Source organism: Anthonomus grandis, chromosome 16 (assembly GCF_022605725.1).
Source record: "Anthonomus grandis grandis chromosome 16, icAntGran1.3, whole genome shotgun sequence".
In the NCBI taxonomy this organism is placed as follows: domain Eukaryota; kingdom Metazoa; phylum Arthropoda; class Insecta; order Coleoptera; family Curculionidae; genus Anthonomus; species Anthonomus grandis.
The window spans coordinates 16,378,063-16,403,833 of record NC_065561.1 but is presented as its reverse complement, the minus strand read 5'-3'; the positions used below and the strand labels follow the sequence as shown (position 1 = coordinate 16,403,833).

At 34.0% G+C, this 25,771-nt stretch overlaps 2 protein-coding genes across 2 annotated transcripts in view; both read left to right on the top strand.

The window, feature by feature from the left end:
- Positions 1 to 25,771, top strand: part of LOC126745892 (mitochondrial import inner membrane translocase subunit Tim21) — a 580,089-nt gene that overhangs the window by 9,275 nt on the left and 545,043 nt on the right. The gene's annotated exons all lie outside the window — the stretch shown is intronic.
- LOC126745885 (annulin) lies at positions 628 to 11,499 on the top strand. The gene is made up of 11 exons (XM_050453920.1): positions 628 to 882; positions 4,819 to 5,067; positions 5,123 to 5,369; positions 5,422 to 5,619; positions 5,675 to 5,889; positions 8,535 to 8,787; positions 8,883 to 8,976; positions 9,039 to 9,244; positions 9,300 to 9,659; positions 9,713 to 9,906; positions 9,962 to 11,499. Exons 1-11 carry the CDS (start codon positions 771 to 773, stop codon positions 10,096 to 10,098), a joined length of 2,265 nt encoding a protein of 754 aa, XP_050309877.1. The 5' UTR covers positions 628 to 770; the 3' UTR covers positions 10,099 to 11,499.

The window sequence follows — 25,771 nt, the reverse complement described above, 5'->3', positions numbered from 1 at the left end:
ATCCAATTTCCTTACCATGAAACCCTGGCGATTGAAGCACATTCATTCATGATGGACCATGAAGGCCTTACTTAAGTCAAGATATGCACTTTTCAGAATCCAGGCCTTCTGCAATCGCATTTAAATGGGCAAGTAATGCAGTTTCTGTAGATCTACTATTAATGAAACCATGTTGTGTAAAGTGACTTTGAATAAAGAATTCTGATTTCAATAACTTAACGGCCTGTCATACAATGCCCGTTCAAATGTTTTTGAAAAGGCAAACGTGGGGGGATGATTTTTTAATAAGGCACTCTTTCATACGCATTATCTAATTCATCTATAATACTATTATGCAGTTTGTTAATCTGCGAGCATCAAAGTTCATTGCATAATATTCTAACAAATATTTTTTTTACGAATAAAGTGCTATAAAAAATGCACAACCAACCACACCTATACTAGGTACACATTGTTACTAATGAAATAACTCATAATAGATGAATTGGCTCCAGTAATAACTCAGACGGTCTGGATTTCCTATCAATGAAAATAAAAGTGACTCACTATAGAATTCTCGTACATTTCTCCCACTATATAAGATGTTTTCGTAAAGAAGTGTGAAATGCGTGGGTCAACATCATAATATAGCCTTTACCGATCTTAAATCGGATCTTACTTAACATTCGTTGCCGGACGGTGCGATATAATATATTGCGCAAAGGTCGGCGGGTTTAACGCCAAATTGATTTTAATTGTTAAACAAATAACGCGAATATTTGTGATAAAATATGAGACGGAGACTGAATTGTTGTCCGCGCCGGTTCCCCTGGTTTCGAAGTAGTTGGTCGCCGAAACATGATGTTCCTTTACAACCCTTACCTAAACCTGAATCTCCTACGGGTAAGTTTAATTATTATTTATATAAATCCTGTGTATATAGGGTATTTTAATACGTTTCAATTGGAGCCACTCTTTATCAGAATCTACATACATGCTAAAGGTGAAAGACCAAAATTCACTCCAAAAATGATGGAGAAGGTAGAAAAATTATGTATTAATCATTTTCCTGATTATTACCTTAATAATAGAAAACTGTGAAGAATCCTATCCTATGTAATATGCTCAAATAGAGGATCAAATATTTTTAATTTTTATTCATATTTGTTAAAAATCGTCATCTGTCTGTCTATCTATCTATTGAGAAAGAACCCAACAACTTTTTCTGTCATCTAGGTGTATTTATTCTTATTTGGTTTATGTTCACAATTTTAAGAACACCATTGATCGAAGAGTCCCAGAGGTCATAAAGCAATCAATTTAATTCTCTATTATGGATTTCTCTCTACACTCTTTATAACCAATTATTGGTCCAGGAGTAGCACTACACAGTTGAGTTAAATCTTAGTCTTAGAAAGAGTTTGAGTCGAGTCGCGACAAGTTGCCCACGGAGTTTTCCATATTTAACCTATTACCTCTAATACCCAAGAGGGGCTTCTATTTTTACACTCAAAGTGCACCACAATTTTTTCATATTCCACGTAAAAGTTTTCGCTCTTTTTGAGTTCTGCATCAAAGTTAGAGGGTTTTAATGACATTGGAACCTTGACATTTAAATGAACCCCCAAGATCAAATTCAAGTCATTTTTTGATATCACTCAATGATTTGTTCTCATTTATTGAAATCAATCTCCTAAACCTACATAAAAATAATACGAAATTTTGTATTAACGATGTGATCGATGGTGAAATTTTCCTTTTTCTACATTAAGTAAACCACTTTCTTTACATTTTGAATAAGTATTAAAACGATGTCTGCAAACTATCAAAATCAATTTATTCTATAAGCATACCTGTAAAACAAATATAGAACGTTTTTATGATCGCGTGCCAATTAGTTGGCTCCATGCCAATGCATTAAGAATTATTCATTTTACCAATATTTAAAAAAAAATGTGAATATAAATAGATTGTTCTCGTTACTAGTACGTACAAATTAACACATGAAAAGTGTCATCTAATTAATGATTGACATAAACTGTCATCGCATTCCGTTCATTTAGGACACCTATGGCCTAATTTTGGCAAATTAGTACAAGTTAATTACATTTTAATTATTATAATTGGATTTCGTATCTAAAGAAAAGCTCGGTATTCATTCTATTTCGATAATCCCATAGTATACCCGAATTTTTTGTAACATAATAACATTTTTAATTGCAGGCATCTGTAAACGTTTACCAATATTTAGCTCTGGACAATTCTTACTGCACCAATCAGCCAATATATTCTCTCAATGAAGTCAAATACAAAACCTTTATGGCAGGTCAATGCTCAAACTCACATACATCGTAATAGTAATAAAACCTACGTAGTTACACACTACATTGAAATGTCTAATTAACTTCATTTTATCATTGGAACAAGTGAAACTGGTAGTCATGGTATATTTACTGGAAGAACTCCGTTTCCAGTCTGACACCTCCCTCTAATCCATTCAATTTTTCTTCTTGTAGAGTACGCAACTCCAAGGATAAATAATGATGGGAAAGTAAATATGCCTATAGGGTCTTGTAAGCAATATATCAAGAGTTCTGTGTAGTCTGTCCTTAAAGCCCCAATACTCTAGCATCGTAAATAGTCTGCGAATATTAGGAATTAGCGATGCCCATTAAAGTAAAGCAATAATCCTAAAAGATGACTAACTGGACTACATTTCTTAGCTTCTTACTCGGCCGCATATGATTTACTCTGTTAAATGCCTTTGAGAAGTCATTTATCAGAGAAGTCAGTATAAATGGAGTCAACCAGTTAGATCCTCCTAAAGCACATTGGTGACACTCTTAAACTTATGCTACTCATGAAGAACGACCCCTTTGCAGTACAAACTTCAGTGTTTCTAAAACTGTCAAAGATGTTTTGGAATAAAAGATTAAATAGAAACACTGAGGTAATTCTATCACAAAATACTTAGTATACAGTAGTTCCCGTGAAATAATTAGTACAGAAAGTCATAATAACTCTCAATCCTTCTAAGTAAATAAGAATTCTAATCTGAATGATATGATTCTACTATGGCAGAAAGTATTCTCTTAGCATATTTGCTGAATAGGTCTTTAGTATCATCAGCTGCAGATAACTCCTCCATCATACAGTTTTCTTGATTAATGTACTTCGATCACCAGAAGAGTATCCCATATATATATATGTAGCAACATCCTTTTTACAAAATAGACAAAGACTTGCAAAAACGAAATTACCATTTGTTTCGCAAACGCACATGCACATTATTTTTACTACGTCACCATCTTAATTACAAAAGTCTAAATTTTTATTTAAATTTTACTGGTATCCTAAGTGAGGCGTAGGTATGCACACGTATTTAGTAAGTTGTCAAGGAAAATAATAAAAATAAAATTACTCAAGGTGAATGGATTCCTTTAAGGCATCTTTTTAAATGCTCATCTTCAGCTGGGAATTTTATGACTAATTTATTTTATTCTTAATTTGGGTTGTCCATTCATCACTAGTATCCACTGGTCATCAAGGTCTGTTACGCATATTACGTATTAAATGTACGTATTGAAGATTAAAGTTAATTCTCTATTAAATAGTGAGTAGAATCTAATTTTTAAAATTTGTTAATGCACACGAAATCCAAAGAACTACTTAATGCAGTTACCTAAAATTATTTGCCTTGGCATAATGAGTTTTAATTTTTTTATTCATATGATGTTTAATTTTTTTATTTATAACTCAGAAAACTTGTTGTTGACTACAGTATGCAATTTCTCCATAACCTTTTATGAGTTTTGGTCAAAGAAAGAAACAAGGAATGGAGAATATCCTCTTCTGATTCATGAATGGTCCCGAATACTATGCCTTCGTTAGAAATATTAGCATTAATTGCCATTTTGGTGTCCGAGATTGTAGTAACAGTTCAAAATAATTAGGATCTATTTTCAGCATTGCATATATTTCCAGCAGTGCATTCGGATTCAAGAGACAAAATCATTAGGATTACCAAGAGCAAAGGTAACATTCCTTTTTGACCATTTGACTATCAAAATAGATAAATCGTTGAAATCAATGACAGTCTTTGATGTGCAGATCAACTGGTATTTCTGGGATCTCGAATTTACCTAGGTTGTACCTGGCTAAAATTGAATCTTTTTGGCCTCTATGTGATCACCATCTCACATGGCTGGGACCACTATTTAGATTCACTAAATCGTTCTGGGATATAATCTCCCTATTTTCCCATGCAATTGCTTCAGTAGAAATAACTGTATTCCGATCACTTGAAAATTCTATCCAAGCATTGGTTTCAGCTGAAGTCAAAGGTCGTCAGTTGGAATTTCTTGTGTAATATTACAGTAAAACTCTAAGAGGATTAAATCGTGCAATTGCCTTACTCTCTTCTCATTATGAGACCATTTTGCTCAGCTGTATGGTGTGCAATTGTCTATTTTTCTTCAATGTAACAATTTGCAGCTCATATCTTAAATTTTTTGAAGAATATCTAAGAAATTGCCGAACATTAGTGTAACTTAGTACTTTTTGATATACCAGCATAGCAGCTTCTCAAGTATCAGAGTTAGATACACCAGACCAAGCGGTCTAAAAAAATCTGCTGGAAACTGGTTTTCCGAACATATAAGAGCAACATCGATCTACAAACGGTTTTATTTTTCAATTATATGTAAGAAAGAAAAAATAATTCAGTTATTGGCCACCCTATTTCTACTTGTAGAACTTCTGAACTAATTAACTTTTTTCTGCTGAATTCATTAGTGAATGTATACTCACTGTATTAGACTTTTATGTGACTTTTTCCAGATGAAGTTGTCGATAACACCCCATTCGAAGAAAAGATCAAAGAACCAGACATCCTCGTTATACGAAGCATCGATCCTTGTATAGAAGAAAATGGACTGCATCATCGAACAGGAAAGTATGAACTGATGAGTAGAGAATATTTCCCTCAGCTGGTAGTTAGAAGGGGCCAACACTTTAAGCTTAATATCACCCTTAGCAGACCATACGATGAGTCAAGAGATGGGATATCTTTTATATTTGTTGTTGAAGGTAACATAACTTAGGTCCCTTTATCTGGTCCCCCCACTAAAAAAAACTATTTAAGACGAAGAAAAGCCTTTGTATGGTAATGGCACGATGGTAGCAGTACCTTTACTTCACAAACCCGATAGGCATCTTCCTTGGAATGTCGTTATACATTCTGTTAGTGAGGATGTTTTATCAGTTAATGTCCTTACGTCCCCTGATACTATTGTAGCCAAGTGGAAAATGGATGTGGATACTAGAATTATTAATAATGGAGCTTATAGTTATAGTTGGGAAAGTAAAATTTATATTCTGTTTAACCCTTGGTAAGAACTAGCTGTTCCATCTTAGTTCCTTTATAATTTTTTTTTTATTTAGGAGCAGACACGATCAAGTTTTTATGAAATCAGACGAATGGAGAGAAGAAGCTGTGATGAACGATGTAGGAATCGTATACAGAGGAACCTACAACCGAATAAAACCTGTGATATGGAAATATGATCAATTTGAAAAAAATATCCTGGATTGTGCTATATATTTAGTGCATGTTGTCGGAAAAGTTAAAGGAAACTACAGGTAAAACCGTTCACCTTTCACCTGTTTGATGTATACCAATTTCTTTTAATTTCAGATCTGATCCCGTTAAAATAACAAGAGCATTAGCGGCAGCAGTAAATTCAGCTGACGACGAAGGTGCTGTGATGGGTAATTGGTCTACCGATCATAGCGGTGGTACCGCACCAACAAAGTGGATCGGTAGCATGGAGATATTGCAGAAGTATTATAAGAAAAAAAAGCCAGTCAAGTATGGACAGTGCTGGGTGTTTTCTGGAGTTTTGACAACGAGTAAGTTTGTAACTATTTAATAATTAATGTTTGCTTTATGCTAGTGTGTAAAGTTTGATTTAAAAGGAGGAAGTTTCGTTGGAGAATTGGTTAGCTAAAACTACTTCACATTTTCCACTCGATTTCTCGGTTGTAGGAACCTCCTGGTCTTATAGTATCAGTATGTTTTTGGTTTCCTTTAAATCCATGTAGTAGCCACCAGAACGAAAGTGGAAGGAATGAAATATCCCCTTTTTGTTATAAAAGACGTGTCATAAAAAATCACTAATAGGTCCTTCTTAGAAAACTTCATATTCATATTTTCTACGAACAAATATTCAGTTATGATCTACTTTATTTCTTTCACGATTCAGCAAATTCATTATTCATTGCACTAACCGCCTACACAAAAATTCAATTTGTTGCCATTTAAAAAGATCAAAAGGTTAACCTTGGACCTCCTGTTTACAAAATAAATAGACGACGCCCGCTTTTCATAATAGCCGTATTAAATTATACGGGAAAGATCATAAAGGGACAGTACCGGAATTCGTATATAACCAATAACAGATTACGTATCTTTCTGCATAATATTATATTAACAAACCATAAATAATTAACAATGTAGGCAATCCCACCTACTGTTTCATTCAAGATGCACAATTTAATCTCGGAGCGGCGGCTTCCTAATTGCTTTGACACGACAATTATGATTATTAAATCATAATTCGTATAGATAATTTAATATAACAAAAGTAATTCTACTCTGACATTTTAGTAGCGTAATCGATTAGACAGTTTAAATGATTGACCCGTCTTTAATTTATGAATAATATGTTATATTGTAGCGCTTTTACTGTTCGCTTAGGTGTGAATTAAAACACTCGATACACAAAAATGGTTAACCAATTTTTTAGACATGTACAGACTAAATTCAATGACTTAAGACTACTCAAAACATTTATTTACACTGCATTTGTTTCCTACTATTTAAAAGTCGTGCCAGTGGCCTCCCAGCGGCGAGGCGTAACATTTATGTCGCGAAGTGTGCCCGACGATCGCTTCATCCTTATCGCACCTTTAGGTCTAGGCATCAGACGAGATGTTTCCCCAATTCGTGGCTGTTAAAATCGTTACAATAATTAACGTCATTCTTATATAAGGCATATTACATGTGACTTTTTGTCATTATTAGACCCTTGTGGCTTGTATTTAAATAAGTCGCCTGATGATTTCTTGCTGGAAGATTGCGTTTATCACATGGATAAAAACCAGGACTTTTCCATTAACTATTATATACTTTTACCATTAACCTAGTGGAATATGAGAAAGCCTTGTGTGTGTGATTTGGCAGAATCAACCATACAGTCTTAAATAGAAATATATCATCCATTCTTTCTCCAAGAGACCACACAAAAAACAAAAGTAAAAACTCCTAGTCAGGGTCTCATTAAACATATGTACATATATATAATTTTTACACACAGTTTTACCTAATAAATTACTTGTTTATGGTAGTGGTGGTTCCTAGTTGTCCTGGATTTATTCTTACATAATTAAGGAAATTGTGAGAGCTAAGGGATATTTTTCATTTGTTGTGGATATCAGCTCAGGTTGGTCATCGTCACCTTTATTTTCAATATTTTTATTAATGATATTGGTTCCTGCATGCTGATGATTCAAATGTACAAATTTATTATTTCTAGTAGTAAGATGTAGGTGGAGATCAATTAATGAACATCTCTTAAACATTACGAACTGCATGTAGCAAACAAATTAAATCTAGATTTAATGCGTATTTTATAGAACGAGAAAAGAAAGATGGTGTTGATAAAGTGAATGATCTAAGAATATTTTTTGACTATTTTTTAGTAGCGTAATCGATCGTAACAGTTTAAAAAATTTACCCGTCTCCACTTTTTGATTAATGTAGGTAACAAAATCTAGTGTTTTTACAGTTCGTTTAGGTGCAAATTAACACACTTGATCTTTAACACAATAATTATACACATACATACTAAACATTATGACTTGAGACTACCAAAAACATTTATTTACCCTGTTTTTGTTTCTTACTATAAATTTCGATTTAAAAGTCGCGCCACTGGCCTCCTAGCGGCGAGGCGCAACAATCGCCAAGTTTCTACGTGTGCCCAGAGATGTCACGAGGCGTGATTGCTGCTTTGCTCTATCCTTGTTGCATCTTCAAATCTAGATGACGGACGTTTTCCGAATGCGTAGAACAAATGGTATATTCGTGGATCGTTTCAATAATTAAGGTCATTCTTATATTAAACATACTACATGACGTGACTTAATTGTAACTCATTGTTTTCGTCGTTATTAGACCCTTGTATTAGGCAAGTCGCTTTCTAATGATTTCTTCTCAAAATGCTGGACGATTTTTTTAACGTGGTGACATTCATCTGATTTGATACCCAGGCGAATTTGATTGGTTTATTTGAAGTAAGAAAATAGTGCTAGAAACGATAGCGGAATGATGAACGGTGCTCAAATGCATGCCAGAATGTTGCGCATTACTACTTTTTAGCATATACAATTGCTTAAACGAGCTAAGCACCGTTGTTAGTTTTTTAACTTTGCCAGTTTATTTTTTAACAACTGAGGCATTTTGTTTTCTACAGAAATAAATATTGTTTTGCTAGTTTGTAGGGCCCTAGGAATTCCAGCAAGAACGGTAACAAATTATTCTTCAGCACATGATACGCAGAACTCATTAACGGTCGATTATTTCATGGATGAAAAAGGATCTGTAATGGAAGAGTTAAATTCGGATTCTGTTTGGAATTTTCACGTGTGGAATGAGGTTTGGATGACCCGTCCTGATTTAGGAAGAGAATACTCAGGATGGCAAGCGATCGATGCTACGCCGCAAGAACTTAGTGAGGATATTTACAGGTAGAATGAGATATGTCAGTTAGTTTTCAGTTAACAAAGCAAAAAAGCGAAATTGACAGTTACTTAAAATACCTTCTTAATAAATTAAATTTTAGGTGTGGTCCAGCGTCGGTAGTGGCTGTAAAAGACGGTGAAATTTTACGGCCACACGACACAAACTTCTTATTTGCAGAAGTCAATGCTGATAAGGTATAATTCATTCATGATTTTTGCCCAATTTTTGATATTTTGACAATTATTTTACCTTCCAGATCTTTTGGAGGTGGAACGGGCCCACTCAACCTTTAAAACTCCTTAGAAAAGATGTGTATGGAATAGGCAAGTTAATCTGTACCAAGGCGCCTGGAACTTTTGATAGGGAAGATATCACATACACCTATAAATATTCTGAAAGATCTACAGAAGAAAGAAATACGATGCTGAAGGCACTAAAACAATCTGAAAGTTTGTTTTCGAGGTTCGAATTAACTCAGTTCATTTAAGCAATAATTTATCTTATTCTTTTAATGCAGGTATTACTTAAATGAAGATTTCAACGACATCTATTTTCATTTTAACCTCTTGGATGATGTCAAAATAGGCCAACCTTTCGATGTCTCTTTAGCAATGAGAAATAGATCGACAAGCAAATCTTATAAAGTGTCAGTAATACTAAGAGTTGATGTCGTAACCTATACTGGAAAAATAGGGGATTCCATTAAAAAGGAACAGTTCAGTGTAATTGTCAAACCAAGTTCCACACATAAAGTTAAACTCGCAATTTCTTACGACGAATATGGAAAAAGAGTTATTGATCAATGTGCGTTTAATGTCTCCTGTTTGGCTTCCATAGAAGATACCAAATTTGAGTATTATGCTCAGGATGATTTTCGGTGAGTAAATTAAATAACTTAACCATAAGTCTGTTAATATTGATAATATTTAGAATAAGAAAACCCGATATAAAAATCAACCTTCGAGACACTCCAATCGAAAATACAGAAGTTACTGCAGATATTTCAGTTGAAAATCCCTTGCCAGTACCTTTGAAAAGAGGGGAGTTTACTATTGAAGCTCCCGGAATAGAAGGGAAACTTAAGTTAAAGGTAAAAGCGGTACCTCCTGGGGAAGAAGCTACAGGTAAATTGACTGATCTTAAAATCAGACCTTTTATAATATAGGTTTTAATTTTAAGGTGAATTTAAATTTACGCCTCCCAGGACAGGACGATTTGCTGTAGCAGCAAAGTTCGTTTGTAAAGAGATGGACGACGTTGATGGTTTTGTAATGATTTTGGTTGAACCAAGAAAGGAGCAAAATGGAGTCTTTTAAAATTCAGTCAAACCATTTTATTCTTTACGTTTTACATACGATTTTTGATGTAAGTTAGTACGATTTGACTTACGGACTATAGTATTTTTACTGTTCGTTTAGGTGTGAATTGAAACTTTTGATGTATAAAAATAGTCAACTGATTTATTACACACGTACACACTAATCAAAATGACTAAAAACTACAGAAACACTTATTTAATCATTATTTATTACCTATTATTTATTTCGATTTAAAATTCGCGCCAATATTCACATTTAAACTGGCCTCCTAGTGGCGGGGGCTCCTTATTAATTAGGTGGACCATTGTTCTAGAACATTTGCCATCTTTTTATGTATTTTCCTGAGATGTCGGATTCACCTTCGGGTCTAGAAGGCGAACAAGATGTCAACATGAAGGTGAACAAGTCATGTTAAATAAATAGAATAGTTAATTAACGACGAAGGTTTTTAAATGTAACAACAAAATTTGTTCTGATGAAGTCTTGTGGGTATACAACTAGCAACTTAAGAAATTTATTTTAGACAGCAGCATGGCTTTATCAAGTTGATGGTATCTATACAAACTTTTCCAAGGCATTTGATATGATTAACATTAAAATAGAGGTTTGGGTGCCGCAAGGAGATGATTTAACTTGAAATTTATTCTTTGTTAATGAGTCTGTTCCTGTTATTGGATTTCAATATTTTTATTCAGTAGGCATTCAGTCATCAGGCATCAGTCATTCAGGCATCAGTTTTTGAGGTAAGAAATAACATGCATATGTATGCAAACGCTTCTTTTATTCCCAGATCTCGAAAATTGACTCCCTTCACTCTATTTCTTCTATAGTAGTCTAATCACCTAGACAGTTCACAATAGTTTTAGATGTTGCATCCATGCAACATTTGTCTAGCAGAAGATTATCAACTTTCACCATATAAATTACAGGGTTAGTATGCCTTTAATAAGAACATTAAATTATTCATCTCTTGATCACCTTGCATGTTCGCATTATGACTATTTTATATAGTAAAATACATTTTTGAGTTTTTTTTAATTTGTGTAAACTATATACGCCACTATATGACGATTAGTTTAAACAGTATAGGAGTACGAAATGAATAGTTTGGATTATTGTATAACTTATAGTGTGTATACCATAAAAATATAGGAATTTACCAATACATGTATACTTAATATAATAACGATTTTACAATTTTATAACCTTACCAATTAATTCGTGTGCATATGCTCTAATATTAACTAGTATAATAAAATTATTAAATGTATAATATTTTTTACCAAATAAGTAAACTGTGATTTTTTTTAATTCATTTTTTTTTAAATATAGTATTATATAGTTGTAACAATACCATAGGTATATATAAATTATGGAAAATAAATTTTTTAATAAATATTAATACTTTTTTATATAATTATTTAGCCTATAAATAAACGTTGAATATCAATACTTGAAAAACCATAGCTACAAAAAACAACACCTAAATGGGTATATAAACTGAGAAATTAAGTATTTGTACACACTTATAAACACACAACTGATTACAGAATTATTAATCACCTACATACTAAATACAACGACTAGAAACACTTATTTACACTTTATTTCTTACTTACTGTTTAATTCGATTTAAAATTCGCGCCAATATTCGGACTTAAACTGACCACTTAGCGGCGAGGGCTAGCATTGTTCCGGAAGATTCGTCAACCTTTGACATAGCCCCCGAGATGTCGTGAGTGTGCCCGTCGCTTATTCCATCTTTTTCGCACCTTTGGGTCTTAGGGACGGACGAGATGATTCCCGAATGCCAGCGAATAGCTGGTATATTCGCGACTGTTATGCGGGCTGTACACGTGTAAACTAGCTAAAGCAGGTTACTAAATCAAGCAGTTAAATTTAGCTACTTGCAGCATGTAAACCACTGGATTTAGTACTTGCGCAAGTAGGCCATTTAGTTAACAATTTAGTAAAGTAAATAGAACACCTCTCTATTTACTTGCGCAAGTAAGCTCCCCCACTCTTTTTTTTACAGCAACTAAAGTCCAAATAAACACGTGTAGACAGTTTACTATATATTTGTGTTCTGTGCTAGTTTAGCGAAGTGTATTAGGTCGTAGGAATTTACTGGGATTAATTTGTGTGATTTTTTTTGGAACACGATGACGTCTCGTTGGAGTGAAGAGACAACATTAAAATTCGTACACGAGTATCGTGATAGACCATGTTTATGGGACATAAGGTCTGCGAAATATAAAAATAAACAAGCCCGTGATGCAGCATACAAAGAGATTGAGAAAACTATGGGAATCGAAGGGTTTGGAGCAGGAGAAATCAAAAATAAAATAAGAGCCTTAAGATTAACTTATTCACAAGAGAAAAGAAAGATAAAAGATTCTATGAAGTCAGGAGCAGGATTTGCAGATATTTATGTCCCCAGTATAAAGTGGTTCAAGGAAATTGATGCGTTTCTACGTGTTTTGGAAGAAAATAAGAGACCTACCTAAGATAATTTTGGTAACGTAAGTATATTCACATTAAATACATATTTAAATAATTCAAAAAATCATTCTCTCCTGCCATGGTACAGCACCTTCACCCATAAAATACTGACACAGTTGATCCCTCATATTCCTTGCAGATTTTGCAGAGTGATTGTTGTGTAATTTCTCCATTGGGGAAAATCTGACATTAAGATCTCTCCAAGAACCAAATCGCATTTGACCTCTGTCTAGGTCTTCTTCATCTAAAGATCCACTCGGACTGTAATTATTGCTTGAAGTAATCCTCAAATAATTGTGTAATGCGCAACAAGTTTTGATAATTTTGTCAACAGTTTCTGGTAAACATGCTATGGGCTTTTCAAAAATGCGAAACCTACTAATCATAATCCCAAAACCATTCTCAACGTTTCTTCTTGCACGTGAGAGGCGGTAATTGAACACTTTTTGCTCTTTTGAAAGCACCACTTTTGAAAAAGGTTTGATCAAATATTCCTTCAGCGGGAATGCATCATCACCTACGATGAATCCGCCCGCTGGTAATAAACCATTCTCTAGCGCTTGAGACAAAGAAGATTGTTGGAACACTCCCCCGTCTGACTGCCTTCCAGAGCATCCAACATTTATATAACGGAAACAATAATTATCGTCTACTACAGCTAGCAACACAATGCTGTTAGTGCTTTTATAATTAAAAAATTCACTTCCACATGGTGCATGGATGGCAAAATGTTTTCCGTCAATTGCACCGTAACAATTTGGAAAATTCCATCTTTGTCGAAATCCATTTTCAATTACTCTCCATTTTTCTTCAGACGCAGGAACCTAAAATATACAGAATAAAAATATTACAATCGATAATAATAATAATAATAATAATATTTTTACGTAAAAATATTATTGTTATATATTATTAAATACATATTTTTTTATTTCAGGAATCAGAATGTGAGCAAGAAGTTGGTGAAGACAGAAATAAAGAACAGGAAACATTATAGTCATTGAGCCTGCCACAAATGTAAATGTATATGTAATTTTTGGTCAGAGTGTGGCTGCACAGCTGATGGCGCTACAACCGATTTCAGCAATACAAGCACAAGAACAAATCCAGTCTATTCTTACCAAGTTTAAACTTCATGACTTGCGGGCTAATAATAATTATTCTTCTTCATCAGAAACCACCCACACTACTGTTCCATCTTACATCTTTCCACCTCTACAATCTCCGAATGAATATGACAACACCACGAGTAATGGCTCAATCCATTATGAATATAATGCCGCCGAAAATTATTCTCAAGCAGATATCATAAGCCAAGCGTTCACCAACATAATAATATAAGTTAAGTTGCTCATATATTGTATGTACGTAAAAATATAACCATATTTAAAAATTTTAAAGAATGAAGAGCTGTATAAATTTCGTTCCTGAAGAGCTTCATAAATGGCATCGCATACCTCAGGTATAAAGTTGGAAATTGCAGGCCTCGACACACGAAATAATCTCTGCAAAGTTCTGTAACTGTTTCCTGTCGCTAAATAAGCCAATGTGATCTCTAATTTTATCCTGGGTGGAATAACAGCCCTCATTATGATATCACTTTTAGTAATTTTAGAGGAAATTTTATTTAGCAAATTGTCAAATCGTTCTTTGGTCATCCTCATACAATTTCTATATTCCAAAAGATCTTCTTTAGCAAGCTCTCTCAGCAAAGTAGAAGAAGCACCATGAGTTTCTCTCCGACCCAGCCAATTTCGTACCCGACAACGCTTTTCATGATTTTTGTTAATTTCGTCACTAATTATATCTGATGTTTCACCACATATATCCAAAACACATTTCTTCACAGAGGCACGAATATCTGTTGCCGCCATATTTAAAAACGAGAACTAAACCAAATTACTAAAATGTGTGTAGACACAACTAAATAGAAATACATAATTTTTTAGTTACTTGCTTTAGTAACTTGCTCAAGCTACTTGATACGTGTAAATTCGGCTTTAAGTTTTTACGTACAATATCCATTTAATAAGCAAATTCCAATACCTATTATTGACTTTGACAAAAGTAATGACGCTTAAATGAAGTAAATGTTGCTCTGTTTATATATATATATGTATATTATATTTCTTTATTTTGATCTTGCATTCCTCATATAAAAAAGAGCCAATAGCAATTAATATCGCTCGTCTTAAATCGAAGCTAAGGGCATAACGGCTGACATCTGTGAAAAACGCCCTACACTTCTAAATATTCTGCCACATATAAGCGGTCGTTAAACCATCAATGTGTAAGAAGACAGATGGATTGCTTTTAGAGCTATAGCTTTAAATAGGGTCTTAAGTAAGTAATCACAGATGGCGATAATAGTTCTCAGGGAGATATATATTTTTTTTCTTTTATATATATGGACAATTTATTGTAAGCTGTAAAAAATAGACTCTTTTTAATATAAGGAAAAAAAAGTGGTAAAAAACTTGTTATTTTTTGAAATTTTCTGGTGTCCTTACCTTGAAGAAGCCAATAAGCAGAAACATGTCGGAATTCATATTTTTATTTAACAATGCCATGACATCTTCTAATGTTATAATTGATACGATTGGCTGCTATAAAGTCATTCTTATTTTAGAGCGAACAATGCTCAATGTAAATTGAGTGGAAATAAGAATTAACATTGAGCAATAGGATTATTTAATTTCAGAAATTTGTTAATAATACACTCAAGAGTTACTAATCTGAACCCATAATTAATGTGTTCACACTGTCTATTACACAATATTTAGATTATTCAATATCCTCGTCCCCAAAAAACAATTTAATGACCTCAGATCAGGTAATCCATCTGAAAAATATTTGGTTAGGGTAATGCCAAATATTGCTTTGAAGCTGTTCTAAATTACTAAAATTGCCATCAATAAAGAAGGACATAATATAGTCGTTCAGTCCGATAACAATTTGCAATACTATAGTATTTCAGTTGTCCTTGCTTACTTTGCCATTATCATAACTCTAATAGGAAATAGTTATTAAGAAGTGAACAGCTCAATCAAGTTTAGCTGTAATCGCCAGGTCGTAGCCGTTTTAGAACAGCAGTTTACAGAATCAAAAATTTAGCCTTTTATATCAATAAAAGTTAAGTATATTAATTTCTCCATTTCATAATAAAGTGATCTAGACATGGAATATAAGGGATCCAAAAGAACCATGAAAATCTAAAAAAAAAACGGATATTGAAATGTGAAATTCTAAAATGACAGCAAAAAAGCACAACCATAAAACAGGTTATTAAAGCAATAATGGCTTTAAAATCTAGAATCAAGGACAACATAAATCATTAGGATTCTGAGACCTTTTTTTTGGACACGGATCATTTTAAGCTATTAAACGCTATACAATTTCTCACCTTCCTTCTATCAAATTTCCTTATTCTATACTTTAATTTTAATATTATTTATTAACAATAATCTTTCTAAATATGCATAACGCAATGGCTAATATATTAAAAAGGTACAATTACTAGAAATAAATTCTAAATTAACTATACTTGTTCATTGATTTAGTTTGTATTTTAGATTAAATAATTATTCTTCTTTTTATATTAAAACATAAAAAATAAGTAATTTCCTAAGAGAGCTGCTCATGGTTAATTAAACCTAATTTTCTATAGCATTCACTTCAGTTTTAACAACTTATTTCAAAAACTATTAAAGTTAACGACTTGTTAATTTAAATTTTCATAAACCACCAAGTAAATGAAATCTTGTGTTAACGGCGTTCCCATCAGAAAATATTTTATAGTTTTTTTTTTTGGACAAACATATGTGGTTTTTAATCAGTAATATTACTGAGGAGTTTTTATTTTATGGCACAATTAAAAGTAACAACCTATTAACGTATTGATGTTTGAGTTTATTGTTTACTCAACGTATATAACTTAGTGTAACTGTTGGCAAATAAGAGTGACCCAAAGCCTAAAAAGAATTGTTTACTTATAATGAATTTCATCATAAAATAGCGTCCAGAATCTAGTTTGTACATAGTCCATATCAATTCTACAAGATTAGCCACAGCTTACCTTTCTGCATATATTTTTGCATATTTTCTGCATCGTTTTTTTTATATGCAATTATAAGGTTCTCCTACTATTTGTGGCTATTTTACTAGACTCAAATGATAATTTGACAAAGTTATCTCTATTTGGTTAGTAATAGGCCTATTGATCTTAATAGTGTGCGCAAAAATTGAAAAGAGAAGTAGAGAATCCGCTGTCGATAATTACTTCTATTCTATCATTGTAATCTCAGCGATCCGTTTTGTTCATAACAGTTTTCCTATAAGAATGTAGTCCTCATTATGTTATTAATTGGATCTTCAAGCTTTGTAGAGATATTTTTCTAATGCCTAATGATTGTGTTTGCCATCTTTCCAATATAAAAAAGACAGGGTGTGTCTCGAAGTTCCCAAGGCAATCTAATAGAAGATGATGAAAAATTATCAAATGGTTGATCTAATAGTGTTTTTTCATAAAAACCTAAATGTTCTGCAATAAAAGCACTATTGAAAAATGCGTATTCATTATTTAAAATCGAAAGATCAGGAAAAAAAAATTCAAATGGATATCATGATACTGGATGTTCAATTGTGAATATTGTATTGAACCTCTGATTATATTAAATCCAATAGGTTTTACCTACTTTTTGGGGTTTGGTATCGATGCAGTTAGGAGAATTTTTTTAAGTCAAGTGTGCCCTGGTATTAGGATAATTATGTTAGTTGACATAGTTTGGATTTCCATATCATCCCAAGAGAGATCAATTGCTTTTACACTGGTAAGGTACTTACTAACAAAACCAAATCAGGCATACTAAGAAACATACTTACAAAAAGTCCATCTTACCCTTCTGTTTTTATTTTTCAGTAATCTTAGGGTATTTCTTACTGGAGGTAAGCAAATCAGTTGGTCGAAGCAGAAATGAGTTTGAGACATTAACTGCGGACAAATATCACATATGAAGGCACTTTGCAGTAGAAGTTTGAGTCAAGCACTTTCGGTGATGTTTAACAATCTAAACAGATTTTAAGGATTTTGCATTTTGGTTCCTGTTTTGCCAACTATCTTGCACAAATTTAAAATCCCAATGAATTTTCCTCTGAAATGTCATTGAGCACACCACGGATCATCGACAGCTACTAGTAGATGCCAGTCTTAGAACTCATTTTCTTTCTCCTTTTATCCATTATAACCAGTACTAGGTCAATTGTTCTTAAAATATAGGCCAAAATGAAAATCAGCTGCCAGTCTTATATGTTCCACCAACAGGCTGCTGTTTCCAGATTTTCTGGTCAGGTATGATAACCATATATGTTATATATAGGGTGTCTATTGAGTATACGATAGGTTGAAGTCAGAAAGAAGGTTATATGTTCAAAATTGCTTCGTTTCCAAAATACAGGGCGTACAAGGCTTGATCATCGGATTTTTATTCTTAACTAAGTAATGTGCAGACAAATTTTAATTTTTTTCTAAGGTAGGTCGAGTGACTTTTATATTCAAATCCCAATAACATTTAATGTTATTAGCCTGAAATAACTAACCAAGTATTTAACTTTTATTGAATTATACTATCAATGATATAAATATAAATAGCTTTTATATAACTAATACCCTTTTTTATTGCAGTCTATAGTAAAAAAAATGTAAATAGATAATACTTATGATAAATGCAAAGCTTAAAGTGTCACTAACTCCACTCCAAAAAGCCCTTAATTTACATCATAAAGGTAACTGGGCTTCGTTCAATCAAAACGGTTGATAGATGCGTTTACGTTTCGGTTTTTTTCGAGCCACACACGATGATCGGTTTGACGCCGCTACAGAAGGCATTCATCCGCGTTTTGTTCGCCAATCAGGTAGATAAATCGGCCGTCATTTTTTGTACGTCCGTCGAGCATTTTTCTTTGTCCTGGGACAAGATCTATCATAAAAATGTAAATGAGGTCAATGAATTAAATTAAAAAAAAAAAATGCTTATGCGTTCTGGTATTAAAGGATTTAAAGGAACTATTTTATTTGTTCATTAAAAAGGCACTAATCAATAATTATCGAGTAGAGAAAACACTATTAAGAAACGGTAATGGGGTACACATAACTCAGCAATGAAACATGGACTTTTTGCTGTTAATTGTCAAATTAGAACAGGAAGGAGCTGCCACCTTAGTATCTATAATCAAAAAGTAGTAATTTCCTTTAATTTTCTGGTTGTTCTGAAGAAGCTCATAAGCAGAAACACGTAATGGCAAGATCACTTCTTTTACCGCTTCCATACTTAAGAAAAATCTCGAAGAATTAAAATACCTCTTAATTGAATTATAATAATAAACATATTTTTGTCATGCCATTGTCAAATTCTCTAACACGTTTAAAACTAAAATAACCCGTTGCACGCATGTTTGGACTTACTGATTTATGATATAGGTACTTATAACGCAATTATTACACTCGTTCACAGTAAACATAATACAACTACTAGAAACATTTATATACACTGTATTTATTTCGATTTAAATGTCGCGCCAATATTTTGACTTTAACTACGCCTCCTAGCGGCGAGGACTCTTTATACATTAGTTCCGGAAGATTCGTCAACCTTCCACGTAGCTCCCGAGTTGTCGCAAGGTGTGCCATCAATTATTACTGTCCGATTGCTTCAAAATTTCCATACACCAAGTTCATCCACTTTATGTACTAATAGATCAATCCAATGATGACGATATACATTATTGCTGTAACTTTGCAAAAGAAAATCGGAAATAAAACATAATTTCAAATGGGAAAAGGAAAGACTTTGAGCATTATCAGACGCCCATCGAGATTAAACACTACTCTCCAGATGGTATACTGACCCCTCTTTAATATTTTCAGGAATTCTGGGACGAGTCTATTATTCAGTACATTGTAGAGCAAACTGATATATACTCAACATTATCAATCGGCACATCAATAAACACGTCTCCAAAATGAAATAAAAGCCTCCGATATAGTCTTATTTCTAATGCAATATACTCAGGAGACTTATACGTTTTTAAGACAATAATGCTGACGCCAATGGAGATCGTCTTTTCAAGATAAAGCCTTTATTATTTATAGAGCTAACTGTGAAAAAATCAAAGGCGAGAACCTTTATTCGATTGACGAAATGATGATACTATATAAAGGGGCCAAAGCTGGAAGCCTTAGACAATATGTGCCAAAAAAGCCTAAAAAATGGGGTTTCAACATGTTGGTGAGAGCTAGGATATCTGGAATAGTAAGCGACTTTTTTATTTATACTGGCTTTACTACTTTTGACAATATGAGTTTTTCTGAAACCGAAGCTGAACTTGGATCGGGTGGTAATACAGTTTTGTAGAACAATTTTGTGCGAACCAACTGATTGCATGGGTGTATATTGGAACAGGATAAATCTGTACTCAAGACGTACGGTAAGAAGACTTTTGACTATGAAGTCGATAATAATGCAGGCATTGTCGTAAAATGGGCTGAGATAAAGTGCCTTACTTTAGTCAGCTCGTATGTATCACACACTTCTACTGTTTAAGTAAAACGATACAGTTAAAGAGGAGAAAAAGAAAGTTGACGTGGAATGTCCACAATTTATAAAACAATACAATACTCACATAAGTGGTGTAGAATTTGCTGACAGGCTCTTTATAAAACACCTTATAAGTCACGGCGTTGGGATCTTGAGATATTCAAATTACTTGTTAAGATTTTTGTAAATATTGCTAGGTTGTTGCACAGAAAAGGCAGTGAAGCTCTTGGACGTTTCAAATGTGACCATTTGAAAGAATTTCGAGTAAGTTGATAAAAAAAGATCAAAGTTCCAGTAACTACAAGACCAACAGACTATATCAGATATGACCAAATTGGACATTTTCCCATATTTAGGCTGTGTACCAATGGACAAACCACGGTTTTTTGTCTAAAGTGTAGTCTAAGATTATGTTTTGTGCAAGGAAATAATTCGCACAATTGTTTTTTAATAGCATATTAAAGCTATTTGGGCGGTCAATGTATCCTATAGGAGGCATAATTTTTTTCTGTACATATGAATAAAAAATTACAAATTTTGAATTTCTTGTAGACTTTTTTAATTTTTTAATAAATGATTAAGATTGTGGTGTAATCTGATTGTGTGTTGCTCTTACATAAGTAGCTTTGCACCGAAACATACTTTGCAGCTGTTTGATTTAATCTAGAAGAGGGCCATACGTCTTAATAGGAGATACAGAGATAACTAGAAGCTTGAACTTGAGATGATGGCCAATCTGACTCTGTTTTGTTGATCATAACATTCCAGATGCCCTCCAGGCAAAATCCTTGAGCCTCCCCCTCACCTATTCCAAAGTTGGACACTCCTTATGATCCCCACAACAAGAAATATGTCTTATTCATTCCCTCGTTGAATTTCTATCAGTAGAGGGTGTTCTGCAGTATATCTCTGCATCATTGCCACATGTACGAAAAAAAATAATTTTTTTAAAGGAAATTATAGTTTGTTAAAAGAAGGTGGGGTTTTTTAACTATTGTAATAATCAGAGCATCACAGCTTGCAAAATGAGATGAAAAGCTAGTCCGTTACTGTAAGATGCGAATTTCACTTCAAAAAATAATTGTTCTTTGCATGACAGTAATACACAGTAATACTCGTTGAATCAATAAGCTAGAGAATAATTAAGTAAATAGGTACCCAATAATTTTGGCAAAAAAACTCGCGATCCGACAAAATATGATTTTCAAGCAAGCAAAAAAAAAAGGACAGCGACAGAACAAATTAGTGGCGATTCGGAAACATACGCGGTCTAATAACACCGTCGAGGGCAGTTTAAACGCTTTAATAGGTTACCATGTTGAAGATGAGAGGCGGCAATGACGCTGGCTAATTCATCATGAGGTGTGCCGGCCCTGTAATTATCGCCGAGCCGCCTCGCACCTTCACTTGCCTTCTGCACAGCATCAATATGGCTCGAGCGATTACCTGATGGACCGTATCCATTAATTTTAATATAAAGAAGAATTATAAAGTCGACCCCATAGCACGTATCTGTACTAATCTCATAAAAGTTATTTCGGTACAAACTACGCATTTTTCAAAAAGAAAATAATATCTTAATAAATAGACTATTTAATAAAAATCGGTTTGGTTTTTGCAATCGTGGATCCTTAGAACATCGAAAGGCTAGCATGTCGGGAAACTATGGGCAGGTTGTTTGCTTGCAACAATACTTCACTTAAGATGACAGACACAACACAATACTACTATGATAAGATACTCTTTAATGAAGTCGATATTCAACGTTAAATGAATATAGATAATGATTTTAACGGAAAAGGTTCAAAAGATTCAAAATTAAGTTTAGATTTGTAAGATTCAACATCATCAGAATAATAAAACAAATATTTTAAGGTGCATGCATCTGTCCCAAGTTAATTGAAACTTTGTCTCATTTTAGGTGAGAATTACTTCCTTTCATAAATTTTAACGAAATTCTTAAAGAAGTACAAGAAAACAAGGCAACTCTTTTAAATTCTTAACTAAGTGTAACTTTTACTCAGTATGGCACACGGCAACCAAACGATCCAAGATCGGGGTAGCTGTGGGCATGGTGGAGGACGAACAACAGGGCAGACAACTTATGCTAAACCTGGGCCTGGAAACAACAAATTTACAGGCAAGCATAATAGGAATACAAACCTGTGTCCAACTGATGAGAGAAGGGCTGCCAAGAGGCAAAACCTTCACAGGAGACCAGGCTGCAACACTTGCACTACAACAGTTCGAGACTAAGTCAAGGACTGTGCAAAGCTACTGGGAGGATCTCAGGAACCTCGCCGAAGCGCAAAATAGGCCAGAGATAATCCTAGCAGAGAATATGGGCAACAATAAGGCTGCAAGAAGGGCTATCCAACTTGCAAACCAGGGAGCCAGCAACAGCCTGGTAGGCCCTGAACCAACATGTTGTGTCAACGATAAGACCTGGAAGAGGGAAATCGGCAACTGGCTAACAAACCAGAACAAATTCTACTGCGAAGGGTCGCGGGGCTATTTACAGGCCATGCACCCAGCAGGAAACACCTGCATACGCTAGGAAAATTAGTTACCTCGCTATGTAGGGGATGCAATGAGGAGGACGAAACAACTCTTCACATACTGTGCTTCTGTGAAGCATTTAATCAAACCAGGGCAACATTCCTGGGGGAACAGAAACCCTCACCAGAGGGTATAAGAAATCTACCACTGGGCACAATCCTGGACTTCCTTGAAGCTACAGAATTGAACCTGTGGGACTAAACATATGGGACACAATAGGACTGCTTCTTAGCAGACCGCAGTGTAGGGAGACACAAGGCACCACCCAGCGGTGGAGTTTTAGTGGGTATAGGACGAAACAGACTCGACACTGAGTCCCACACTACTGGGGGCGGCGCCGCGTAACCAGTGTTCATAAAGAATTTCTCCACCGACCCCAAAAAAAAAAAAAAAAAAAAAAGTGTAACTTTCTATTTCGTATTTGTAAACATAACCTCCAAAAAGTCCAAAAACGTTAATTGTTGTTTTCCTACAATTGGCACTACTGAAATCTGTCAGAGTGACCAACATCGAAAGGACACAATCACGCAAAATGGCGGCCGTCTAGTAGTGGTCATTTACTTTTCATTGAATTGGCAGTCCAGATAATTAGTTCGTGCTTTTTACCGAGTGTAAACATAAAGCCATTTGACTTTGACAAGATGACATTTTGCTTTTGCTTGCGGTGTCGCCATGCCACATGTTTTAGAAGTGTTGCCCCTTGCCTCTTGCCCCTGAGAACTCAAACAAAGTTCTTGTTTATTGGTTCTAGTCTTTTAATGTTCTTAGGGTGGATCTATTATTGTTGCTCCTAGTGTACTGCCAACTCATATTTTGGACGAGTCTTTAGCACTATTAATTATAACCACTTTAACAAATTACATTCCTCTTCAAACTGGGAAAAGATGCTTGATCAGGGGACCCAGTATCTAAATTTCATAGGAAGACAATGATTTTCTAAGGATCTAACTGTTTCTTAAAAAAATCTCCGGTCCCTCCATATCATCAGGAAATATATGCCATCTCTGTATTTTAATGAGTATGTTAATCAATATCGAACTATGGTATTACAACAGGCAGATCCAGTGCCAAAATTCGCAGAACAAGTGTTAAAATATTAAAATCGACATACGGAAAAAACACTCATTGCCCTGCTTTTACTCCAAATGTATCCCCGAACGCGCTTAACAATTTTTATTGCAGTATAGCAAATGACGTTTAACAATGCTTGACCCTACCACACTCCAAAGTCTTCAATGTTCCTTTCTGTTTCTTCCTACTGATTTGACAAAATTAAAAGAAATCTTAAAAGTCATCAAAAATAGTTCTTGTTAGGATGGCATTTCTGCAAACATATATTCCTGATTCAGCATTGAGGGTCCCGTAAACGCAATTAACCAGTCATGGGAAACGAGGACATTTCTCCTGGGTCTAAAAACATCCAAAATTAATCCAGTTTATAAAGAATGAGACATGGATGATCCTTCTAATTTCCGGCCAATATAACTTGTATCTACTATGTCAAAAATCACCGGGAGACTGCAGGAAATCAGTGTTAACTAAACGATCGATAAGATAGACGATCATTAGACACATCGCTTTAATTTCCAGATTTAAATATTGGACAAACGTTTGACAGCTTTTAATTTTCAGGGATGAAGGTCTGTCATTTTAATAAATCACTAAATATATTGTATAAAGGGAGATAAAGAAAATGGAAGCATCCTTTCAACAGCCTATAGCGAATTTGATCAGGACCTGCACCCTAACTTGCATTAACTTTTGAAAGTGCACTTTCAACATCAGTGAAACTGTAAGGATATTAAATTAAACCTTTAATTGCAATAGGAAAACCAAAATCAGCCTTAGTGTCACCAAAGAGCATTACACTGGGAACATTGGAACCACTATTAAACTGAAATCTTTATTATAAGGCCAGTACCAGTTCAAAAGGAGGGTGGTATAAATCAGAATTAACGAGATCGTTACATTTGATTTTAAAGTGAATATTTGCCAAACAATTTATTACTAGCATATAAATAAGGGATATAAATATTGATGGGATTATGTTAGACACTTATGAGAGACTGTGGTTTGTGGCTAACAAGTTGGCGCTAAATTTTTGGAATTTCTTTGGAATATTTTCCATTGATCGATCCAATGACGCATTCAATATCAGAAACATAGTGAGATAGGATGTGGTGGATAAGTTTGTATAGCTGGAATCGTTGATGAATGGAGGCTGTTCAGAGAAAATAAAGAGAAGACTGGCAATGGTCAGATCAACAACAACTAAACCCAGAAATATGGTCAAACTATTGCAAGACCAGTGGAAGTAATGCTGACCAATTCCTTGATCCTTTCAATTGCTGTTTACTGCGCTGAAATATTGACACTAAAGAAAAATGATCGAAAACAAATTGAACTATGGATATAGTATCTTAAAGATTATTCTCTCTCACTCTTACTTACTGCCGTAAATTCTTTTCTTATAATACAAAATTAATTGAATTTGAATTTGCTTAAATGCAGCGTTTATATTATTTATCTGATTAACATTTACAGCCCGAGCAGTTTTATAGCACAACAAACCCACAATAGCTTTTTATTTTTATTTATCATCTTTAATTACATGTTCATTTTGCTTATTTCTTCTTCGCGGAGTTTTTGTCCATTTTCAATTAAAAGTTTTAGTGCCCACGTTATACGTTTCTGGTTATGGTTGTCTTTAAAGCTCGTAAATATTTACTGGTCACTTCTCTTACGCGGATGAATCATAAAATATTAAGTCGTGGAAAAAAAGGTGTTTAAGTAACTGGCCAATTCAGGACCGTAGTGGTCGTTCAGAAATAACGTTTTAAGTATTTCTCATTATGTTGCTTTTATTCGAATTCCAAACTTTTCAGTTTTCAAAACCATGAAATCGCCGAAATTAAAAAAATATCTCAAAAACTCATCAAGGTTTGTTCCTCTTTCTCAAGTAGAAAATGACGGAGTTATTGTGTACAATGTGAACACCTTAAACACTGAATGAAGAA

What these genes read in the sequence shown, in the direction of transcription:
- LOC126745885 (XM_050453920.1), top strand. Translation starts at nt 771, where the DNA reads ATGAGACGGAGACTGAATTGTTGTCCGCGCCGGTTCCCCTGGTTTCGA. An exon ending in TTTTATATTTGTTGTTGAAG is followed by an intron (nt 5,068 to 5,122) that starts GTAACATAACTT and finishes AAACTATTTAAG; the next exon opens with ACGAAGAAAAGCCTTTGTAT. An exon ending in AAAGTTAAAGGAAACTACAG is followed by an intron (nt 5,620 to 5,674) that starts GTAAAACCGTTC and finishes TTTTAATTTCAG; the next exon opens with ATCTGATCCCGTTAAAATAA.